At 37.8% G+C, this 24,382-nt stretch overlaps 1 protein-coding gene across 1 annotated transcript in view; it reads right to left on the bottom strand.

Annotated features, from left to right (window-relative positions):
• The window catches only part of ADGRV1 (adhesion G protein-coupled receptor V1), a 552,816-nt gene that overhangs the window by 508,670 nt on the left and 19,764 nt on the right, over positions 1-24,382 (bottom strand). The window contains exons 2-9 of the mRNA XM_027970511.2: positions 14,242-14,426; positions 12,137-12,286; positions 10,953-11,048; positions 7,990-8,094; positions 6,388-6,501; positions 3,986-4,551; positions 3,350-3,620; positions 2,417-2,746 (exon numbers count right to left, since the gene is read on the bottom strand). Coding sequence (XP_027826312.2) covers positions 2,417-2,746; positions 3,350-3,620; positions 3,986-4,551; positions 6,388-6,501; positions 7,990-8,094; positions 10,953-11,048; positions 12,137-12,286; positions 14,242-14,426 — 1,817 coding nt within the window. The remainder of the gene's footprint in view (positions 1-2,416; positions 2,747-3,349; positions 3,621-3,985; positions 4,552-6,387; positions 6,502-7,989; positions 8,095-10,952; positions 11,049-12,136; positions 12,287-14,241; positions 14,427-24,382) is intronic.

Genomic DNA, 24,382 nt, shown 5'->3' with positions numbered 1-24,382 from the left:
AACAGAATAATAGTAATAACAATAAACATGAAATACAGATCTCCCACCACTAGGGACAAAGCCTTGGGATACTAACAAAAGGTCTCCCTGTACATAGACATATTGCAAAAAGTCATCCCTACATACTGACAAATCATATACCCCTTAACAGAGCACTCACTAGACACCTCCATTGCTGCTGCTGCTAAGTCTCTTCAGTCATGTCCAACTCTGTGCGATCCCACAGATGGCAGCCCACCAGGCTCCCCTGTCCCTGGGATTCTCCAGGCAAGAACACTGGAGTGGGTTGCCATTTCCTTCTCCAATGCATGAAAGTAAAAAGTGAAAGTGAAGTCGCTCAGTCGTGTCTGACTCTTCGCGACCCCATGGACTGCAGCCTACCAGGCTCCTCTACCCATGGGATTTTCCAGGCAAGAGTACTGGAGTGGCTTGCCATTGCCTTCTCCGAGACACCACCACTAGAAGTCCTCAATTAATGCACAAACCATACAAGCCCAAGAAGTAAACCAGCTCAAAAAAAAAAAAAAAAGATTAAAAAAATCTTCAGAATAAAATGGCCCAACCCATCAACTGCTAAGCAAGGTATGACACAGCCATGAGAAAGTTAGTCTAAAGGCAAATGATTTCTTCTCCTCAAACTTCTCATTAGCTACTCTTGAAGCTAAAAGAGAATACCTTTCAAGTTCTTAAGAAGAAATTATTTTAATCTAGAAATTCCTATAAGCCAGGAACCAATGTATGAAGTTTCACTAGGCTCAAAGGTTCAAGAAGTTTACCTGGCACATACTTTTTCTGCTCCTGTATTTGAGGATACATATGTTACAACAAAACTAAAACACAATCCAAGAAATAAGATGCAAGAAATCAAGAAAATTAAGGAGTTAGTAAAACAGTCACAAGCAGCATGTGAGAAGCAAGTTGGAGAAAGCAGCTGGCACAGCTAAATTCAGCATTCAACACATGTAAGACAGCTTGGAAGGACTGATACTAAAAATCCAATACTGGCCACCTGATGTGAAGAGCCGACTCATTCGAAAAGACCCTGATGCTGGGAAAGACTGAGGGCAGGAGGAGAAGAGGGAACAGAGGATCAGATGGTTGGATGGCACCATCAACTCAATGGACATGAATCGGAGCAAACTCCAGGAGATAGTGAAGGGCAGGGAAGCCTGGCATGCTGCAATCCATGGGGTCACAAAGAACTGGATACAATTTATCGACTGCACAAAAACGACAGCTGGATGGAAGACCTAATTTGGTAAGAATGGCATATAAAAGGGGGCAGTCAACTCCAGAGAAAGCAGTAATAAACTAGTAAAACAAAGCTAGGGAAAAATATGAAACAAACTTAAATATCCCATGGTTCAAAGAAATTGACAAAATATGAGATTTCATTTCATATTACTTCAATTAGCAAAATATATGGTAACAGATTATACATTCCTTCCTTATTGCTCTATTCATACTATCTGAAATTTACAAATTTAGTTACATAATCAAAATTTGCTAAGCACCCTTTATTACTTTCTGATTTTCAAAATCAATCAATAGCAACCATATGGATAATACAACTATAGTATTGTGAGTACAGATGTATCAAACTTTGGCAATAAAAACAATACTTTGGTTTGGACTTCCCCAGCAGTCCACCGGTTACGACTCCACACTTCCACTGCAAGGGGCACGGGTCTGATCCACGGTCAGGGAACTAAGATTCCGCATGCCAAGCCATATGGCCAAAAAACTTAAATTAAAAAAATGTTTAAGTAATGCTTTGGTTAATAAAAGTTAAGAAATAAAAGAAGTAAGATAGAAAAATGTTATGAGCTTTATTTCTTATTAAGTAATAAAAGTCCAAAGACTACCTATGTTAACAGGTTTTTTTGGTATACTATTTAAAAGTATCTACACAATTTTCTGTCATATTGCTTTTTTCATTTCTGAATGCCTTCCCTGCAATATCCATCATGAAAAACTTATTTATTCTACAATCCAAATTTCTATGTCATATTTTCCCAAATCAATTCAAAAGAATGACAGGCTTCTCACTGGCTCTCTCCCGGCCCTCCCCTACTCACAGTTCATGAATAACTCCATTATATCATGAATTATACTGACCTACATTTCATATCTGACCTACTTTTATTATTGGCTAATTAAAACACTGACCTTAGTATGTCTGATCTGCTTTTATTATCTCATAATTAAAACACTGATCTTAGTACAACGCTTGTTTTATTCATCCTTATACACCTGAGGGGCAGACAGTTTCTCTTTAGATTCCCTACATAACTTTCAGTAAGCAACAGAATCCAAAATATAAATAAGGATAAAATAATGACTAATTAACTCTTTCACTCAGGTAAGGACACTTGCGGCTGAACCAAAGTTGAGATTATTTTAATCATTAAAGTACCTGTACTAAAAAGTGGGCTCCATTTTGAAGGAATGCATCATTTCTTATTGGCAATTTTATAGTGACTTGGGTTTTCTGTTCTGGAAAAATGAGACTGCTTCTCCTGGATATATTTAAGATGCCATCTTTTGCTCGCAAAGGGTCCACAGCTCCAGCAGGAATATAAAATGCAGAATAAAATATCTTCACATCTCCTTTAGTTCCTCCCAGTCTTGTAAGACTCAAGGATAAACATCGTTCACCTGGGCTACTTTCAATCTTCTGGTTTTCCACAGGAAAAAATGTTATTAGGCCATAAACATCATCACTATCCTGAATGTAGAACAAAAGCTGCAGGTAAAGGAATAAAACGTTAAAGTGCAGAATTCTCACATCGGAGATCACCAAGCTGTTTACTTTCTAGGCTATTTTGAATTTTAATGTATAATTCTGTATCATATACAAAAATGATTACTCATATAAGTAATAGCGTAAAAGAGGAACTGGGCTTCCCAGGTGGCTCAGTCGTAAAGAATCCGCCTGCCAATGCAGGAGATGCACGTTCGACCCCTGAGTTGGAAAGATCCCAGCTGAGTTGAGAACAGGAAATTGCAACCCACTCCAGTATTCTTGCCTGGGAAATCCCCAGACAGAGGAGACTGGCAGGCTACGGTCTATGGGGTCGCAAAAGAGCTGGACACGACTTAGCGACAACAACAACAAAAAGAAGATGAGTTAAAAACACATTTGAAAACTCTGTGGAATTTTTTTCAAGAACAAACTTTTTATTTACAGATGGGACAACCTTCAGCAAGAGAATTAACCACCACTTCCAAAACCCATGCTCTTCCTTTCACATCACACTAAACATACATAAGATGTGTATGATCAAATTCTTTGTCTGTTCGAGAGCACAGAAGTATTTCTACAAGCAAAGCGTAGCAAGAGATCTACCTCCGCTGGTTCGCTCACTTCTGCACCTCCTCGTATCGTATGAGGTAGAATCTGAAGTAGGTAAGCTTCTGCCTCTTCTGGAAGATCATCATTAACGACAGTGAGAGGAACTGATGCCAACATCTGCCCTTGTGCAAAATGGAGAACTCCAGACCTTGGCCTGATATCTGTCGTTACTGGTGAGGGATCACTGCTATTGCATGTCAGCACCCAGTTCACGGAAACATTTCCATGAGTGCCACCATTTCTAACCACTGTAATTTCTTCAAATCTGGAAGAAAGATGATATGGTCACATAATACACTCTATTTCCCCTGAAATGGGCATTTTCAACACCAAGTTGGCCACTAGCCACTGGTAAGCAGAATCCAAACCATAAAGAATGACTGTTTTTAATATGAAGGAGTAGGTATGAAGATGTGCCCTAGGAAACTACCATAACATGAATTAACTTGCATATTTAAATACATGTTTTAAGTATCACTCCCCAGATAAGAAAGAAACCAGTGAAACCATGGTCGAGGAAATGACACATATCCTTAACAGTTCAGCACTGTGTCCAACACCAGAAATATCAAATCTTGGAATAATATATTAAAATAACTGCAGAAATACAAGGTTTAAAATAAATCCTACCTTGTTGTTGTATCTTCATCAATTATAACTGTCCTTTCAAACAAGACGCTGTTGAATGAGAGGACACCGTAAGGTTTGTCATTTGGCTTAATGGTGACTTGTACAACAGAAGGGCCTAACAGCACAGCATCTCCCCGTAAAGTATCTTTTAGTAACATAACCTGAAACGATTCAGCAATCTCTGGTATGGCATCATCCACTATTTGAAATTTCAGGTGTGATTCATAAATAAAAGGTGGAAAAACAATAGTTGTGTTTGGCTGAAGATCAATGAAGTCTAAATTTTGCTGGGCATGTGCTGTTGAATTCCCAGTTATAATAGCATAACTGATAGAAACTTCACAGTCATCAGATCCAATCAGATTGCCACTGTCATCTTTTCCACGAACCACTGGAACTGTGAGTACGTGGTCTTCCTCGGGTACCAAATAAACATTCTGAATGAATCTCACAGGACTGTCATTTTTCTTAACGATGATCTCAACTGAGCTCCTGGAGGTATTGATCTCAGCTCCCCCTTCTACACTTTTCAGTTGAATCAAAAATATTTCATCGTTTTCTGGTACCTGTCAGAGAAATACAAGCAATGGCAAAACATCCATAGCTCAAACACCTGCAAAACACACAGTGTAAAAAGCACTTACACTTCAACGCAATTTCACAGAAATTAAAAAAAAAAATCTTTAACTGAAAGGAGCAGATAAGGAGGGTTGTTCACTGTCTATTTACTAAACTATTTTCCAAAGGTAAATAACATATTTTAGATAAAGCAATGATATGAATAAGAAATGAAGTATCAGCATAATGACTTTCAACCCTGATCAATCCCTAGAGAACTAAAGATCTGACAGAAAATCAAGTTCTTATTAGTTTCATCAGGTGTGCAGGATCAGAAGCAACATTCAAGGTCTAGTATTTAAGAATTTGGTAGACTACAATAAACACCACACACGAATTGTTAGTTTTTCTATCATATCAATTACTCTTGCTTCTAAGCAGCTTCTATCTCAAGATTTAACCATGATATCAATTATATGATTTTCAAAATACGTACCATGTATCTCTGAAAAACAAGCTATAAGAGTCACTTTAGGCAAAATGATGACACTGTTAAAATGAAACTTTTTTCTAACTACATAGAAATCCCAGGGATAATCTCTACTGTGCTATTTGAATTTTTACTTCACTATAAATGAATGAAAGTGAAATAATATATACTTTTACCTCCATCAATAGAAATTTAAGAAGTAAAGCTATTTATCTCAAAAAAGAAAATGCAATGGTTTGACTGAAGATCTTTTTCCTTCAAACTTTATTGAGGAATAATTTAAAAATATAACTAATATATTTATGGGTACAATATGATGATTTGATATACATATATATTGTGATTACAAAGTTCAAGATATTAACAAATCCATCACCTCACACAGTTAATTCTATGTATGTATGTGTGGAGAGAATGCCTAAGCCCTACTCTCAGTAACTCTGAAGTACAGAATACTATATTATTAACTATAGTCTTTTAAACTTACAATTAAAATGTATAATTAATCACTGCTTCCAAATTATAACCTGCTCAATGTTCCAGGTTCTAAAAATGGTTTTTGCTAGCTTTCACAACCAGTGAGCTAGAGCTATCAGCACTATTTAATATTTGACTTTTTCAAGAGAAATACTCTTTTCTAATAATGTCTTATAATTCATCTTTTTGGGGATTTGTTGTGATTTAGATGATTTTTTGTGGGAGGGTAGACAGATAAATTCCCAGCTATCCCTTTTCTTCTGGTATTACTGCTAAGGTTATTGTATTAAAAGGCATATTTTCTTTTGGTTAGCTCATAAGGAACATCCCTGTATATACTGTTCAAATTCACTCTTTCCTTGCCAGTTAAACTAGCCATGTCATATATCTCAATCCTTGGTAGCTTCACTGTGAAACTGAAAATAATAAAAGCCTTCCTATGAATGTGAACATTTAAAACATCCAAACAAATAAATATCAATTGCAACAGAATTTTCTTTGCTTTTATAGTAATACATTTATGCTGGGTAAGTAATACTATACCTGCTCAAAACTGCAATGACTAGCAAAATCAATCACCAAGGTTTGCAAAATGCGGAAATGCTTGTATTGAGTGTGGCTGTCAGTTACATTCAAGTTCATCGCCCTTTAGATATACAACTTAATGTGAATTAAATAAGGTAAATATTAACAAGATCTATTTCAAAATAGGCATTAACAGCTATGGCATATCTGGCTGCAGTACATTACTTTATATATGACTGTGCTTTTGAATAATTTCAAATACTGAACACAACTTAATACTTGACATAATATTCTCTAACATGACTGTAATACAGAGAGCCCTTGTTCCTTTTAAGCATTTAACACATCCTACCTCATCATCAAGTACTGTCAAGTTATAAGCTACTGTTGCTTTGCCTGGAGGAAAAGTGATATTTCCTTTAACTGGACTTAAATCTTCTTCAGGTGGATATGGGCCACCCACTACCTGCAAAGAAACATGGTGCCATCAATAAACAAAACGTTTCATTAGAGTAAGAAAGCATTACTGTGATATAAACTGGAAAACTTACTTTAAAATGTTTTGCAAGAAGAATGACACTAACCTGTATTAAGTCTGTCCTTTTAATTAATGGAGTCAAGGCCCATAATATCATTATAGATCTTGACTATAATTAAACTACAAGAGCTTCCCTAGGGGCTCAGAGAGGAAAGAATCTGCCTGCAATGTGGGAGACCCAGGTTCAATCCCACTGTTCTTGCCTGGAGAATTCTATGGACACAGAAGTCTGGTGGGCTACAGTCCATAGGGTCACACAGAGTCGGACATGATTGAAGCAACTTAGCACACACGCAGATTAAAAACAACATGGTTTCTAAGAGTTTTCTCTTTTTTCTCAACCATAATATTAAGCCTGAGGAAAAAATTTATAATAACTTTTTCTTGAGCAGAATGCATTCAAAATTATTATATTCTCTTAAGTAATGGAATCAAATACCAGTTCTACCCCTGGTGGTGTAACCTTGGATGAGGTATTTTTAACAACCCTGTGTGGCTGTTTCCCCATCTTTAAAATGAGGAAATAAGGTCCACTTACCAGGCTAGATATAAATATTCAATAAAATCATATTCCTTTCAAAAAGTATTTATTAAGTACTCTGTGTCTGACCTCTTTTAGGTACTAAGGATACAGCAGAGAACAAGGCAAGCTTTCTACCCACCAGGACCTGACATTTAATGAAAGAGAGCAAATGGAAGATAAACACATGGCGGATGATGGTGAGGATTATGGAAAAAAAAACATTTTAAATGGCATGAGGGACACTGAGTCCTGGCAAGAGCTCCAGCTCACATGCAGCAATAATCAGTGTAGAGCACTTAGACCAGGGCCAAGTGATGTTAAGTGCTCCACGAATGTTAGCTGTAATCATTTCAACAGAACAAAAGGCTCAAGATTCAATAAAATAACTTCAGACATTCACAGAGAGTTGAAAACACTATAACCTGATGATGCCTTATCATTTCTACAGCCGATTTTTTTTCCAATTTTTGGAATGTGACTGCTGTTAACACCATCCATGAAGTGTATTTTTTTAAATGGAAAATGTATATGGGGAAGACTACATATTAGATTATTTTATGTAAGCCTAAGGAACCCACGAGCATTTTAAAATTTTATATCCTTAAAGAGATCTGTCATAAATGTTCTATGAATTTTATAGAATTATTGTTATTAATTTGTGGTTTATTATTATCCCGTATCTAAAATAATCTGTTGTGTTTGTGGAAGCATAGTATATTCCAAGCAGCAAGGAAAACAGTTTTATATTAAACATGAAATTTATCAGATGATGAAAGCATTCTATTTCATTTTCATTAAGCGTCATGTTTATTATACCAAGGACCTTGATTTTTTTTAATTGCAGGGATCTGGTATGAGTTCTAAGCATTAAAATGACTTCACAGTAAACTTACCTCAAAAGTCACAGTCACCATCCCATAGGTTCCTTTTTCTCTGATGAGAGTAAGAGGCACAGATTCATTTCTGCCTCTGGGCTCACTCACTGTGATTGAGAAAGGCTATTGGGAGAGCAAAGACCATCAGGTGCTGATCAACCAGAGGCAGGAGTTCGTACAAACTGTTATTACCTTAGAAATCCTAATTGTCCACAGACAAGTCCATCTACATCGTGCTCTTAAGAATGTGGGGTCTCCTCGCCTTCATCAACTGTAGCTAATAAGGCTTAGAAGGTTCAAATAATAGTATAAAGCGAACATAAAACTAGTCAGGCAAAAGATGGAGGTTCTTGCCCTGCTTCTGCCAACAACGAGCTGTTCTGCTGAGGAATATTAAAGGTTACCTAATTGAAAGGTGATTAATTCAAAGGCTCCCAGGGGCCCAGGAAGTCACAGGAATGAGTTGTGCCTCCAGACCCAGGCAATTCACAGGGACCGTGGCTCAGCCTTGCTCTCAACCACTGTTCCTTCCTCGTCGGTCAGCTTGCCACTGAAAACAGGTTAGCTGCTAATGAGATCCAACCAGTCCATCCTGAAGAAGATTAGTCCTGGGTGTGCATTGGAAGGACTGATGTTGAAGCTGAAACTCCAATACTTTGGCCACCCGCTGGGAAGAACTGACTCATTTGAAAGGACCCTGATGTTAGGAAAGATTGGGGGCAGGAGGAGAAGGGGACGACAGAGGATGAGATGGTTGGATGGCATCACTGACTCAATGGACATGGGTTTGGGTGGACTCCAGGAGTTGGTGGTGGACAGGGAAGCCTGGGGTGCTGCAATTCATGGGGTCACAAAGAGTCGGACACAACTGAGTGACTGAACTGAACTGAATGACTTTTTTCAGGACATGATTACTGAGGGGAAGAAAGAGCCAGGACTCCAAGTGTTGGAAAATGTTGGCATGGCCGGTTGAAACTCAGGGTAGAAGAGGTGAGTGGCCAGGTACAGGCCAGCCAAGGCAGCAGGTGACCCCTAGGTCCCAGTATCCCCATCCATCACCAGGGGAAGGAATGCCTGTCTCAAAGGGTTCTGATGCGGTTGCAACGAGATAATTCACGCCTAAGTGCTTATCCTAGTACAGGACACGCAGTGAGGGCCAGCAAAGGTTGACTATAATTATTATCACCATCACTGTCATCTTCATCATCGATACAATCATCATCCAATCTGGAAACCAAAGTCAGACTAGGTACTTCAGGAAACCAAAGTACTGACTGCAAGCTCATCAGTTACTTAGTTCAATTTTAATCACAGAGGGCAGGTACCCAGCAAGAGACTGCCGGGCAGTCACGAGACCACAGCAGTTGGGAACTTGGGACCAACGCTAGAGACCGGGATTCATTCTGAGGCTAAGATATATAATGTCAAAAGAAAGAAAGAAAGAAATCTTTAAACGAACCAGTATGAGGTTGGGGATAATGAGTTGCGAGTGAGTGTAAAGGCAGTGGGGAGAAAAATCAAGCAATTAAGGGAGCCTGGTTCATAATTAACTAATAGTTTCCTATCATTCAAAAAGAACTGATTTGATTAATTAACTTTTGTAAATGCTGTAATAATGGAGGTTACAAAATGTCTACTACATTAGCATGATCCACATATCTTTTTTAATAAGGATACTGCAACTCTAAAATCATGTTATCTATAGCTCACCTTGTTTCAAAGACAATTTAAGGTGCTAGGAAAATGACATACAATACATCAATTGAAGGAGTTACCTAAACTGGAATATAGATAACAAGGTGGGGAGTGTCACATCATCTTTTAGTAATGATAATCAGTAGCATATTCAAAAGACTCTAAAAACCAGGAACCTTACTGTAGACTAAAATGTAGTTGCAATATATCATTCCACTTAATACAAATTCTGTTTTTATTTCAGAGCTGAGTACGATTTTTATCAGGGAGGGGACCTGCCTCGTATGTTTGTTTCTAAAGACAAAACCCTCTGAACATAGGACTGACCAGGGGCACACGAATTTAGTGATAATGGAGGGAAAAAAATGAATTTTTGAGCAAAACTAAGGTGGATGACATGGAGCTTTAACCTTCAAGAAATATTAATTAATAGGAAAATCTCCAGATATAAAAATTATTATAGAATTTTTAAGAGCTATAATGTCTGCTATTCAATTTTAGCTTACTATAGGTTTTGTTTTTTTGTTTTTTTTTTTTTTAAGTGATCTTTCAATGTATTTCTCTTGTCTCAAGTTACTCCAAACTTTCAGAGGAGGCTAACAGACAATGCCTTTTTTTAAGTGGCAGTTGGGGATATTAAGCAAAAGGAGCTGAGTTACAACATCTGTTATAGACTGAATGTCCATGCCTCCTCAAAATTCATGTTCAAATCCTAACCTCCAATGCGATGTTACTGGAAGCTGGGGCCTTTGGGAGGGGAGTAGGTCATGAGGGCAGAACTGTGATGAATGAGACTAGTATTTTTATAAAACAGACATCCGAGAGTTCTCTTGCCCCTTCCACCACATGGAAACACAGCAAAAAGAGAACTGTCTATGAACCAGAAGGGCTCATACCAAACCCCAAATCTGCTGATGCCCTGATTTTGGGCTTGTCAGCCTCTGTAACTGTAAGAAATAAATTTCTGTTGTTATTAAACCACCCAGTCTATGTACTGTTACTCTGTTTATAGCAGATTGAACTAAGACAACATCCAAGTTAGAGAACAAATGAAGCAGGGGGAATGATCAGCAGAAAGAGATTAGGGCAAGAGATGACCATGATTGTACAGGCCTCCTCACTTCTAAGTAATCTTAGATAAACCAAAAGGACAGTCTACAGAATGTGGAATATGGATGAAGTTGAGCAAATCTTATTTACACATACAGGATGTTTACACAGGATGATACTAGGTAACATAAAAAGCTACCCAAAAATTTAATAAAAAAATTAAATCATAACCATACCATATTAAAGGAAATAATCCCAAATGCATTGTCATTTGATAATATTGTCACAGTAATAGTCCTGGGCCATCCAAGCTTCACATTTGCTGAAGGTTTCTAAAACAAAAGCCAAAAAATAAATTAACATATTAAACAAGAGGAAAACAATTATTTTAATAGCATTTCAGTCTTTAAGCAATCATTCAGAAAATGAATAAAAATACAAGTATGTTTTTAAGGCACAGACTAAGAAAATACATTCAAACTAAGTCAACATGGTGAAGTCCCAAACAAGAACTCTTCAAAAGAGTTTTTAAAACCATTAATCACTGTTAAAATATAAACTGTTGTAATTCTAAATCATTATTGGCAGGTAACATATTATAATTACTTAAATTTCATGACCAATATTGAGTTGGCCAAAAAGTTCTTTCAGGTTTTTCTGTAACAATATAACAGAGAATTAAGTGACAGTATGAAATTCAGTTCAAACATGACTCTTTTACACTATAGAAGGTGCTAAAACTTAAAGAATTATTCTATCAGTTGTAGAGTCAAAATAAAGTTAAAACAGTACAATTTTTCTAAGAAATGTGGGAAGAGTGTGCTACAACAGTTTTATTGATATTTAACAGCAGGTTAAAGGATTATGAGAAAAGTTTTTTACAAAAGCAAAACATGAAACTTTCAATCCACTGGAGAAAAATTAACTAGAGCAGTGTTAGCCATCATTGCCTCAACCTAACAGATCAGGTCATCAAGGGTGATTAAACCTTAGGCTAGTCAAGCATTTTTCCCAGGGTCACTCCAAATGTATTCTAAGCACAGGGACCTCCCACTTCCAGGCCTGCTTTTTGCAGCCCGCTCCTTGGAACTCAGAAGTCATGGTCGTTCTTTGTGCAGCTGGTAGCATGGGAGGGGTCATAGAGAAAAGGGCCAAAGGGAAGACAAGGTTTTCCTGAGCATCTGTCACGGCAATTCCTAAACAAAGCTGAATTAATCCAAAAACTAGCTGCAGAATCTTCTAAACAAGATTGTCTGAGGAATAACCAGACCATGGAATTGCCAACAAGATTGTCAGTTCTGGCTTCTATGAAAACCACCATCAAGCACTTAAACTGGCTTATCTCTAGAGAAACTGATTTTTAAGCGTTGTAAGATTTTTATAAGCTTAAGCTTTAACAGGGGGGGAAAAAAGGACTCACCTGTAAAGTTAAGTGAAAAATGAAAGTTTCATCCGGCTCTGGAAAATCGTCATCACATACTGCTATGTACACTGTCCTATTGGTTTCTCCAAAGGGTATAAAAGTTGCAGCGTATGTGTCAAAAAAGTCCCCAGTGTCATCTCCATACAGCTATCAAATGCAAAACACAGACAGTTCTTACATAACATAGAGTTAGGACAAGCAGAATTGATGCTAAATACAGCAATCAACAGGAAAAAAAAAATGAATCATCCAATGACACTGAAGTTTATAAATAGGATGTACAAAAACTAAACAAATATCTAACAACTGATAAAAATCACCTTTCAAAAGCATTATAAAAACAAATGATTCTACATAAAAACATTTGCTTATGCTCTTGAAGGTAAAGGGATAATTTCATAGAAAAGTAATAATTACATAGGAAAACATTGATGTGAATTTTATTTTTCTCCACTCTTGACTGATTTGACGTGGATTACAGCAAACCTAACAAGAAGATCAACTGCAGCTAAAACTCTCCCAAATGTGTAAGTAGCCTGCCAAAATATATCAGGAAAAAATTGGGTTTAATGAAACTATTCCTTCCAAAACTTTCAACTTGAAGCTTTATTTATATTCTCCCACAGCACCAATAAAGACTCGATTTTCAGTATACCAAATTTATTAGTCGTTATAAACTTTTCCTCAGAACTTTTTAAGACCTCATTCTGTAATGTCAGCATTGCTAAGATTCCCAAAGGAGCAATAATTATGAAATTATAAAGCAGCAACTTCTTGTGAAAATCCAAATGAGATTTTTTTCTGCCAAAGAATGCAAAATGAGTAACTTAGCTACTAGGAAAAAATCATGATTGAGTGTAAATAAAAAATGAAGGATGTATGGGGATATTATAGTCAATGTCTAGTTCTTATTTACAAAAATAAAGTTAGTTTTAAACACTTGAGAAATCCAAGTAAGTTGTTAAGGGTATTGAAAAACTTGTATTCATACCTTAATAAAAAAGTTGGCATAGTCTTTCAAAAAGTATTAAATATCAAAAGAAATGGATACAAAGAGAAAATCATGGTCCTATAACCCCAAAATCATTTAACAATCCAAAATATGCAGAAATTGGTATGTATGTGTAAACAGTTTCATCAGAGCAATATTTACAACAACAAAAATTGGAAGCAACCTCAATGAAAAACTGTTGAGAAATGACTGGGAAATGATGCCACCATCAAGAAAAGTTGTGATTATGATAGAGCGATCTAAAAAAGTTATCAGTATATGACCAAAATTATATGTAAAAGGCTATAAAATATAATAAACTAAAAATATATAAATATATAATCAAACTAAATAATCAAATATAATCAAACTAAAAATAAATTCAAATAAATACAAACATGTCATAAATTAAAAACTGAAAGCAATGCACGAAATTATAACATTGGGATTCTTAGTTTTTCTTCTTTGTCTCTCTTTACAATGTTTCCCAATGTGATGATTTAACCTATCACTTAAATAAACTTATTAAAAAAAATTTCCAAGTAGTTTGGGCCTCAAATATATCAATGTCCTTAGTGTTCATATGACATGATTTTCTGGTTAAATACAAACACAGATACGTGTACATACAACCCATCTATTAACTAAACTGTGTGCAAGATAGAGCAATATTCTATCAAATTTCTACTTCTCACTTCTACTTATTGTACTTAGTTTCTCCCAAAAGAGGAGCTCTCTAACATAAAGGTTTTTTTAATTGCCATTCCTCTACATTTAAAATGTCATATATTTTTCTCTAAGTCACCTGATTCTAAGCAATAAATCCAAGCAGAGATAACTAGAATACTTGATATTTTTTAGTCTATATTTGTTTTAAAATAAGCATTTTAAAATAATCAGTCTATATTTTAAAAATACTATTACTGTCAAATACACATGCTACCTTAGATCACTCTATAAACCTCCAAGACATATAAAAAGAATGAACAGTTTATCTGTAAATCATTTATCATAATAGAACTACTCAGAATCTCAAACAGTTAAAGACATTCTGATCACTAAGACATTTCCTATCCATTTCTGTAAAAACAGAACTACTGTCATCTCTTACCGATACAATCGCAGTAACATTTGCTGGGTCTCCTATCCTTTCAACGACAAGACGAATAACTGTTGTACTTGTTTCATTAACTACGAATTCTGTTTGTCCGGCAAACCTGATCTCTGTTTCTCCAAACACAAAAGGGATGAATAAAGCTGAAAGAAGATTTACTAATAAAGATGCAGAGGGCATCCCTATAGAGAAAAACAAGAAAAAGATTTTGTTCACAAAATGTATCCAATATATTTTCATTAGGGTGCATTGTCTACAGATATAAACACAGAATGAAGAGTTAGTAAGCAACTAAGACATAAAAAATGTATCAAATATTAAGCTATCCAATTTAAATATGTGGTCACAGAAAGAAGTCAAAAATGACAATCCTCTTCTGTGGTACTGTTTACTATACATAAGTACTTTTATTTCTTTAACTTGGATATTAACATAATAGTAATAACTTGCCTTACATGTATTTGTCAAATTTAGTTTATTACATGTCCCTCCAATTTATTCTAAGAAAAACCTAGGCAGCAACATGTGAACTGAATTAAAGCCCATCTTCCCCCAAAACAAACTGTAAAAGACAAGCAAAAACTAAAATTATCAAAAGGACTGATCATCTTAATGTGATATTCTCTATTTGACAATTATACAAGTATCCATATGAGCAAAACTCTTTGAACGGTCACAAAAGGCAGTGAGTGAGAGCCAAAGTTTATTTCTTGGTCCTATCTCCTTTTCCCATAGTTTTGTCTTGAGAATGCTTTTTAAAAGCATTTTTCAGTTATTGCAAGGAAATGCTAAACCTTTGAAAGAACACCTAAATTTCCACAACTTAAATTTCTCCCACTGTACTAGCTAAAATACTAATATCACTTCTTAAAAAATGCCCATGCTCCTTTAAAACTAAGCAAGTTTGGCAAAGCTTTTACTTTCTTTTCCATAACCTTTATTGTTTTCTTCTTCATACAATGTGTGTGTTTATGAGACGCCAATATTGTTCCTACTTTCAGCTCTGTGTGATTCAAGTGTTTTCAAAGGCACAACAGCGCAGGGGCCTCTTGAAAGAGCTGCTGTTTTGTGATGTAGATGTATCTCTAAAAATGTGAGCAATTTATCTCACGGATCATTAAGATTCCAAAGGATTATGTGAGCAGCCACCCGAACATAACAAGTTCATGGCTTTTAAAAAAGTTGCATTACGTACTCTATGAACCAAAATGCTTCCTATTAATCTTTACCTTGGTCAAGAAGTAATAAAATTTTCATGTAGCTGCCTTTGCCACATGGCTATACAAGGCTTCATATTTAGGAACCACCAGATACACATGTTCTTAATGTACTTTAGGGTTAAAAGGCAAACTGCTCAGTGGAATATATTCAAACAAGGCAGTCTGGGATTGACTAATGTCTCACATGTGTGAGGCTGCAAAATCCGTAGACAGGGATGCAGAGTTCAGATAAGAGTCCAGGAAAGAGATGTAGACCTGGGGAAGCACATTGACTGAACCCGCCCACCCTGGCCAGGCCCTTTAGTAACCATGCGCACGGGCTGTTTTACGACAGGAGATCCCAGTAAGGAATACGGAACTAATAAGCCACCACCAACCGGAAGAGTTCCGGGAAAGGTCGAGAGGAGACACTGCGTGTCCGTCCACTTTCCAGAATCCCTCTCGCTAGCATCCATCTTGGCTGAGCGATGCGTGCACCACCAGGAAAAACTCTGAATTAGAATGATTGGCCAAAGACCACCCGGAAACCAATCCCATCACCATAAAACCCGAGACGGCAAGCCACGCGGCAGAGCAGTTCTCTGGGTTCCCTTACCCTGCTGCTCTCCACCAGGGTGCCCTTTCCCAATCCAATCTCTCGCTTTGTCAGCACATATGTCTCCTCGGACAGTTCATTTCTGAGTGTTAGACAAGAGCCCAGTTTCGGGCCCTGGAAGGGGTCCCCCTTCCTCCAACAGACCAACAGGCACAGACATTCCAGACATGTTTAACACCTGTGCCTTCTCTCTTAGAAAGCCCGCCATGGGGCTAAGAGACTTGGAGAAGAAATAAGATAGTAGATAGCTCTTCCTCATCAGCTGCAGCCTCTTCCCCAACTTCTAAGCCAGGAGTGTGCACTGAGAGAGAAGGAAGAAGAGGAAAGAGGAGGACAGGAAAGCCTCCGTGAGGCAGGAAACTGGGCATGCTGGGCTCAACCAGAGGCAAGTGAAGATCTCTTGTGGAATTCTAAAGCCAGAATAATTCTACATCTCACTTATGACAAACAGTGGGAAAGAAATAAACTAGGGACAAGAAAGAGAATGCTGAGTGGAGGGGGTGTGGACGTAGCAACCCAGGCCCTGGATGTGGAAGAAAAAGACAACTTTGGTCTGTTGTGCTTTTGAAAGAAAACGCAATTGCTTGAACATGAGATGTGATAGAACCTTGAGCTTAGAGAAATAAGACGACACCTGCAGTTCTAAGTGAAAAAGAGTGAGACGGAGTCACAGCGTGAGAAGGGTGACTAACCTGCAGGAACACACATTCTCAAAGTCTGTCACGCGCAACAATCGAAGCCTACCTTTGGAAAAATGCTGATTTGCAAACCCAGAAATTCTAATCCACTTAGTTCAAGGGGGGGCTCTGGAGTCTGCACTTACCAGTCAGCCCCATTGATTCCAATATAGTTGACCCTTAGGACACACTTTGAAATGCACTATCCAAAAGTATGAGGAAGTGTGAGGGATGTGTCTTAGAGGAGACACAAAATAAACCACATTTGTAGCTTTAAGTTAATTACTGAATTTTTCAATGCAAGCCACTCAAACTTACTGCAGACTTTCGATATTTTTTTTTACATGTTATTAAACAGAGTTTTCAAGATTTTTTTTATGTGGGACATTTTTTAAGTCTTTATTAATTTGTTACAACATGGCTTCTGTTTTATGCTTTTTTTTTTTTTTTTTGGTTGCGAGGCACCTGGGATCTGAGCTCCACAACCAGGGATTGAACCTGCACTCCCTTCACTGGAAAACAAAGTCTTAACCACTAGACCTCAAGGGAAGCATGTGATATAGCATTTTAAGATTCCATATATCCTGAAGAAAAAGTTTAAGACTTATAGAAAGTAATCACAACAGCAAATGCTTATATAGTGTTGTTCTAGGTACTTTATACACAATAACACATTTAAATCTTTACAACATCTCTGTGAAGGTGTCAGTATTCAGTTCAGTTCAGTCGCTCAGTCGTGTCCAATTCTTTGCGACCCTATGAATCGCAGCACACCAGGCCTCCCTGTCAATCACCATCTCCCGGAGTTCACTCAGACTCACGTCCATCGAGTCCATGATGCCATCCAGCCATCTCATCCTTGGTCGTCCCCTTCTCCTCCTACCCCCAATCCCTCCCAGCATCACAGTCTTTCCAATGAGTCAACTCTTCGCATGAGGTGGCCAAAGTACTGGAGTTTCAGCTTTAGCATCATTCCTTCCAAAGAAATCCCAGGGCTGATCTCCTTCAGAATGGATTGGTTGGATCTCCTTGCAGTCCAAGGGACTCTCAAGAGTCTTCTCCAACACCACAGTTCAAACGCATCCATTCTTCCGCACTCAGCTTCCTTCATAGTCCAACTCTCACATCCACACATGACCACAGGAAAAACCATAACCTTGACTAGACGGACCTTAGTCGACAAAGTAATGTCTCTGCTTTTGAATATGCTGTCTAGGTTGGTCATAACTTTTCTTCCAAGGAGTAAGCGTCTTATAATTTCATGGCTGCAGTTACCATCTGCAGTGATTTTGGAGCCCCCCAAAATAAAGTCTGCGACTGTTTCCACTGTTTCCCCATCTATTTCCCATGAAGTGATGGGACCAGATGCCATGATCTTCGTTTTCTGAATGTTGAGCTTTAAGCCAACTTTTTCACTCTCCTCTTTCACTTTCAGAAACAGGCTTTTGAGTTCCTCTTCACTTTCTGCCATAAGGGTGGTGTCATCTGCATATCTGAAGTTATTGATATTTCTCACGGCAATCTTGATTCCAATCTTGATTCCACTGGAGAAGGGAATGGCAAACCACTTCAGTATTCTTGCCTTGAGAATCCCATGAACAGTATGAAAAGGTGTCAGTATCATTAACCCCATTTCATAGCTCAGGGAACTAAGGCACAGATATTAGTTAACACACACAGTGTCCCTTAGCTACGTAAGTGACTGGCAAGATTTGAACCCAGGAGTTCACCTCCAGACTCCCTACCCATAACCACATGAGACTGTCTGCTGCTGCTACTGCTAAGTCACTTCTGTCATGTCCGACTCTGTGCGACCCCATAGACAGCAGCCCACCAGGGTCTCCCATCCCTGGGATTCTCCAGGCAAGAATACTGGAGCGGGCTGCCATTTCCTTCTCCAATGCATGAAAGTGAAAGTGAAGTCGCTCAGTCGTATCCGACACTCAGCGACCCCATGGACTGCAGCCTTCCAGGCTCCTCCATCCATGGGATTTTCCAGGCAAGAGTACTGGAGTGGGGTGCCATTGCCTTCTCCATGAGACTGTCTACTATCTGTTATTCCTACAAACCACACATCTCTGTCTTCAATAATATGGTAAGTCATTTATGCTACACATTTCTAAGCATTCTATTATTTTAAACTTATACACAATAACCAAAACCACCATCAGTTAAGTTCAGTCACTCAGTCATGTCCAACTGCGACCCCATGGACTGCAGCACACCAAGCTTCCCTGTCCGTCAACAACTCCTGGAGTTTGCTCAAACTCATGTCCATTGAGTCAGTGTTGCCACCCAACCATGTCATCCTCTGTCATCCCCTTCTCCTCCTGCCTTCAATCTTTCCCAGCATCAGGGTCTTTTCTGATGAGTCAGCTCTTCAAATCAGGTGGCCAAAGTATTGGAGCTTCAGCTTCAGCATCAGTCCTTCCAATGAATATTCAGGACTGATTTTCATAAAACTGTATAATTATGAGTCTCCTAAAAGTTTGCACCTTATTTTTCTGACAAACAGAACATTTATTTAACTGAAACTATGATTCTCTTGACTATTTGAAATATTTAACAACATCTTTTAATGCCAGGGCCAATGAGCTCAAATGATGCATTCTTCCAGTCTCCCAGGCAATTAGATGCTGTGGTTAAGTCAATAAATTCATTTTGGATTGGCACACATCAGTGAGTTTTGAGATTATGCAAAATGGACAAACAAAACATGATTGGAAATGCCTCAAATTCTGTGACATCACTGATAATTGAATCGCTTCTGCTTTCATCTTTTCAACTTGTAAGAAACGTTTTTGAGGCAAAGCTGGCATTCAATGGAAGTTAAGACGATGTAGAAAAAGCTTCGAAAGTGAAGTTCCCATCAGAAGACAGACATAATTACACAAGTGCTGAACAGTTTCTTTTTTAGGGTAAACTAGGTACTTTTTCCTCTATCTTATTAAAAATCTTGTCGTTGAAATTCCCTTTATTAAACTCAGAAGACTAGGCATTAGTAACTGACACAATATACAAGTCTTACATCTATTTCAGGTCACTTTTTCTCTTATTAGATTTAATGAATATTTTACACAACACAACAGACCACCTATTTTAAACGTCTCTATAAAATGAATTTTAAACATACGTTTAAAGATCATTATGTGCCTATTTCATATTCTGTCACAACTGTGAAAGAGTAATTTTAGTTTTACTGACTCATTCCTTTGAATTGTAATGTCATGATATTCCAAAATTCAAATCCTCTCATTTCCAACTATCATCTACGTTACCCTCATGACTCCCACTCCTCAGTAGCATGATGCAGGAAAAAAAAAAAAAAGGCAAATTTTTCCTGTCAGTAGGGGATCTCTTATCTCTTAATCTGTTACTGTGTTTAAACAATACTCATATTTAGGTTACTTTCTTACATCTATCCCAAATTATACTATGAAGTTTGGACAGAGTCCAGATAATATGCAGATATAAAATCTCAGGTTCTTGGATTTTAGTAATTATATTCAGCCTATCCATGTGGCTTCCCTGATAGCTCAGTTGGTAAAGAGTCCACCTGCAATGCGGGAGACCTGGGTTCGATCCCTGGGTTGGGAAGATCCCCTGGAGAAGGGAAAGGCTACCCACTCCAGTATTCTGACCTGGAGAATTCCATAGACTGTATAGTCCATGAGGTTGCTAAGAGCTGGACCCAACTGAGCAACTTTGACTTTCACTTTTCATTCAGGCTATCCAACAAGTCACCTAATCCTACCAAAAATCCTTCAAAATTAAAATCAGGACTATATTAGAACAGCTCTAACAATGCAAACTGGTTGCTTTCAGAAGAGCAGGTTACAGTTTCACCTAACATCTGCACACTGAGCACCTACTATATGCTGTGTAACACCTGTGCTAATCACTGAGGACACAAAGACCCTCAAGAGAGGGCCCCTGGCTCCTGATACTACTCACAGGGAGGGGCACAGATTTAGATCAGGCCAGTGAAAGTCAACAAGACAATTCTGATGAAATAATGCCATTTGCCCCAACATGGACAGACCTGGAGATTATCATACTACATGGAGTAAGTCAGACAAAGACAAATATGATATCACTTATATGTGGAAGTTTTAAAAAATGATACAATGAACTTATTAACAAATCAAAAACAGACTCACAGACTTAGAAAACAAACTTACGGTTATCAAAGAGAAACAGTGGGGGATTAACATATACACACTATTACACATAAAATAGATAACGAATACGGACCTACTTTATAGCATAGTGAACTCTGCTTTATATTCTGTAAAAACTTAAGTGAGAAAAGAACTTGAAAAAGAATAGATATATGTATATGTATAACTGAATTACTATACTGTATTTCTGAAACGAACACAGCATTGTAAATCAACTATAGTTCCAATATAAAATCTAAAAAAAATATTTTTTAAGACACAATTCTGAGACTTTTGCTTAAGCATAAAGATGCAGATTCCATCTACTGTTAGATTCAGGATCATGTTGATTGGGAGCAGCTTTCTCTGAAGTCTGAAACTAAAGCAACACAGCTAAACACAGATCCAAGAGGTGGAGAAGTGCCAAGTCTTGAAACTCAAGTTCAAGTTCCTGAAGCCAGTTCTACCATGGCCTTTTCAGTGGCTAAGGCAATAAAATACATTTTCTACTACAGCCAGTTTGGTTTAGATACTCAGTCACTTTCAGCATAAATATTCATCCATTAAATTCAAACCTAAGACACTGTAAACTCATGTTTGGATATGCCAAGTGGAAGATCCCTCCTCTTCCACTCTCCTACTCAACAGCCATAGAATTTCATAAACATCTGTGAAAGGACACCACACCAGCAATCTTCCCTGTTTTCATGTGATTGTTGCTGTTTAGTTGGTAAGTCATGTCCAACTCTTGGTTATCCCATGGACTGAAGCCCACCAGGCTCCTCTGTCCAGGGGATTCCCTAAGCAAGAATACTGGAGTGGGTTGCCATTTCCTTCTCCAGGGGGTTTTCCTGACCCAGGGATTGAACTCGTGTCTTCTGTACTGACAGGCAAATTCTCCCAGGCTGAAGCACCAGGGAGGCCCCCATACAATTATTACCACCATCTATAATATTTTCCCCTCCACTCTGAAATGGACAATTACTAGTGAGGAAATTTACAACAAACAGACAAACCAAAAATGTCTTCACAATAGAGCAAATTAAGATAGGCATATACCACACTGATTCAGTGTACTGAAAAAGTTAACATGCTTCTAATTGTCCTAAGGAATTCCAATATCATTATTCCTCAAATTCAGTTCAGTTCAGTTCAGTCACTCAGTTGTATCTGACTCTTTGCGACCCCATGAACTGCAGCATGCCAGGCCTCCCTGTCCATCACCAACTCCCGGAGTCCATCCAAATCCATGTCCATCGAGTCAGTGATGCCATCCAACCATCTCATCCTCTGTTGTCCCCTTCTCCTCCTGCCCTCAATCTTTCCCAGCATCAGGGTCTTTTCCAAGGAGTCAGCTCTTGCATCAGGTGGCCAAAGTATTGGAGTTTCAGCTTCAACATCAGTTCTTCCAAAGAACACCCAGGACTGATCTCCTTTAGGATGGACTGGTTGGATCTCCTTGTAGTCCAAGGGACTCTCAAGAGTCTTCTCCAATACCACACTTCAAAAGCATCACTTCGGTGCTCAGCTTTCTTTATAATCCAGCTCTCACATCCATACATGACCACTGGAAAAACCATAGCCTTGACTGACAGACCTTTGTTGACAAAGTAATGTCTCTGCTTTTTAACATGCTGTCTAGGTTGCTCATAACCTTCCTTCATTAGTCAGGCATTAATTCCTTTCTCTTCCTTTCTTCCTGGATGTCTAGCTCTTTGTTCCCTTCTGAAAATCTGGTATTTGCTAATTTCCTTCTTCATTTGCATGGTGCTGTGCTCAGTCATTTAAGTCATGCCCAACTCTCTGCAACCCCATGGACTGTAGCCCACCAGGACCCTCGGTCCACAGGGTATTCCAGGCAAGATTACCAAGTAGGTTGCCATTTCCTTCTCCAGGGGATCCTTTTGAACCAGGGATCGAACTGGTACCCTCTGCTTTTCCTACACTGGCAGGCAGATTCTTTACCACTGAGCCACCGGGGAAGCCTTTTCACTCGCATTACTTAGCACATAAACAAACCAAGTTTCATTTATAAAACAATACCTGCCAACATGATATGCTCTAATAATCACAGAATTCTGAATTCTGTTATCTAGGATATTACCTTCCTCTAATCTTGTCTCTTATTAATGGGTACCATAGAAAAGGTACCAAGTATACTATATTCTAAATAAATTGGAATGGTCTTCTAGTTTAAGTTTCAATAAGTCTGTGGAAATAAAACCAAAAAAAAAAAATACATAAAATAAAAATCAGGACCCAACAGATAACAATGTAAAGAAAAACAGGAGAATTCAAATGATTTGCCAATTTTGAAGCAATCAACTTTCATACATAACCTTTCATCAATCTGAATGTTAACTTGGTCTCTTTAAGTTTCACAATAAAAACTGTACAACCTCTGTGAGTGACAGGATGAGGGAAAAAGATACACATTACTAGTGCAGAACTGAAGGGTTACATTGATTTTTCAGCTTCAGCTGTTGTCTTGTCCACGCCATAGCAAGCATCTTCCCACAGTGGGACCACCAGGTAATTCATACTGAAAATATGATCCTGATGGAGCAAGGTTTTCAAGTTTAGAATTACTTGAATTCTATTACATTTACTAAAGGGCATTCTCAAACTATAGAATTACTTCTGTGGAACAACAGAGGTTTCATCATTCACATCATCAATTATTCAGACTCTAAGAATTCTTAATCTGTGTTATTGGTATTTGGCAAGTACTACAAAAAATTGGCTGTTTCCTTCTTCCATATTAAAACAGAATTTAAATGTGCATCTTTCAAAATCAAATAATCTAATGTTATAAATTGAGGAAATGCTGAATACTTTTAAATGATAAAAGGAATAGTCTCATAGTTTTTCAGACTATAAATGTTTCTTATCTTTATATATATATAATTTACAACTTTAAGGAAAATAATTTTATTCACCTGTAAATGACATATACGTGATACCATATTAAAAAGGAACAAAAAAGTAAACAATAAAATGTTTATCTCATACCAACCCCCACCAGCCATATGTTTCTTCTATATATAGTCCATTACGGTTAATGACCTTATCTGTCTCTCATGAGAGAATCTATACATATATTAATATGTTATGTCTACAGGAGAAAATTCATGCAACAAATTCTGTTTTCTTCTACACAGAGACTACAGGAATCAACACATTTTTTCAAGACATAAACAGGTAAATACTAGGCTTTGAGGTAGACATCCACCGTGGGAAAATATTTACTGTCTCAACAACACACTGTCAACTTTATAGCTCTCATCCATAAAATGATGGTTCCCACTGCCTTTCACTGTATCTACCAATTCACCCTCTAGGGAAGGGTAGACACAACTACGGAAACTTGAAATTTACTAGATCTCAAATTATCAAACCTACATTCCTGAAGATCTACATTGAGCATGACCTCTATACCTGGAACACAAGAGTCATCATGAGATCCCCTTTACTTCATCCTGGGAT

Source organism: Ovis aries, chromosome 5 (assembly GCF_016772045.2).
Source record: "Ovis aries strain OAR_USU_Benz2616 breed Rambouillet chromosome 5, ARS-UI_Ramb_v3.0, whole genome shotgun sequence".
NCBI classification, from domain to species: domain Eukaryota; kingdom Metazoa; phylum Chordata; class Mammalia; order Artiodactyla; family Bovidae; genus Ovis; species Ovis aries.
The sequence above is the reverse complement of the archived record's forward strand: the minus strand, read 5'-3'. Positions and strand labels throughout refer to the sequence as shown.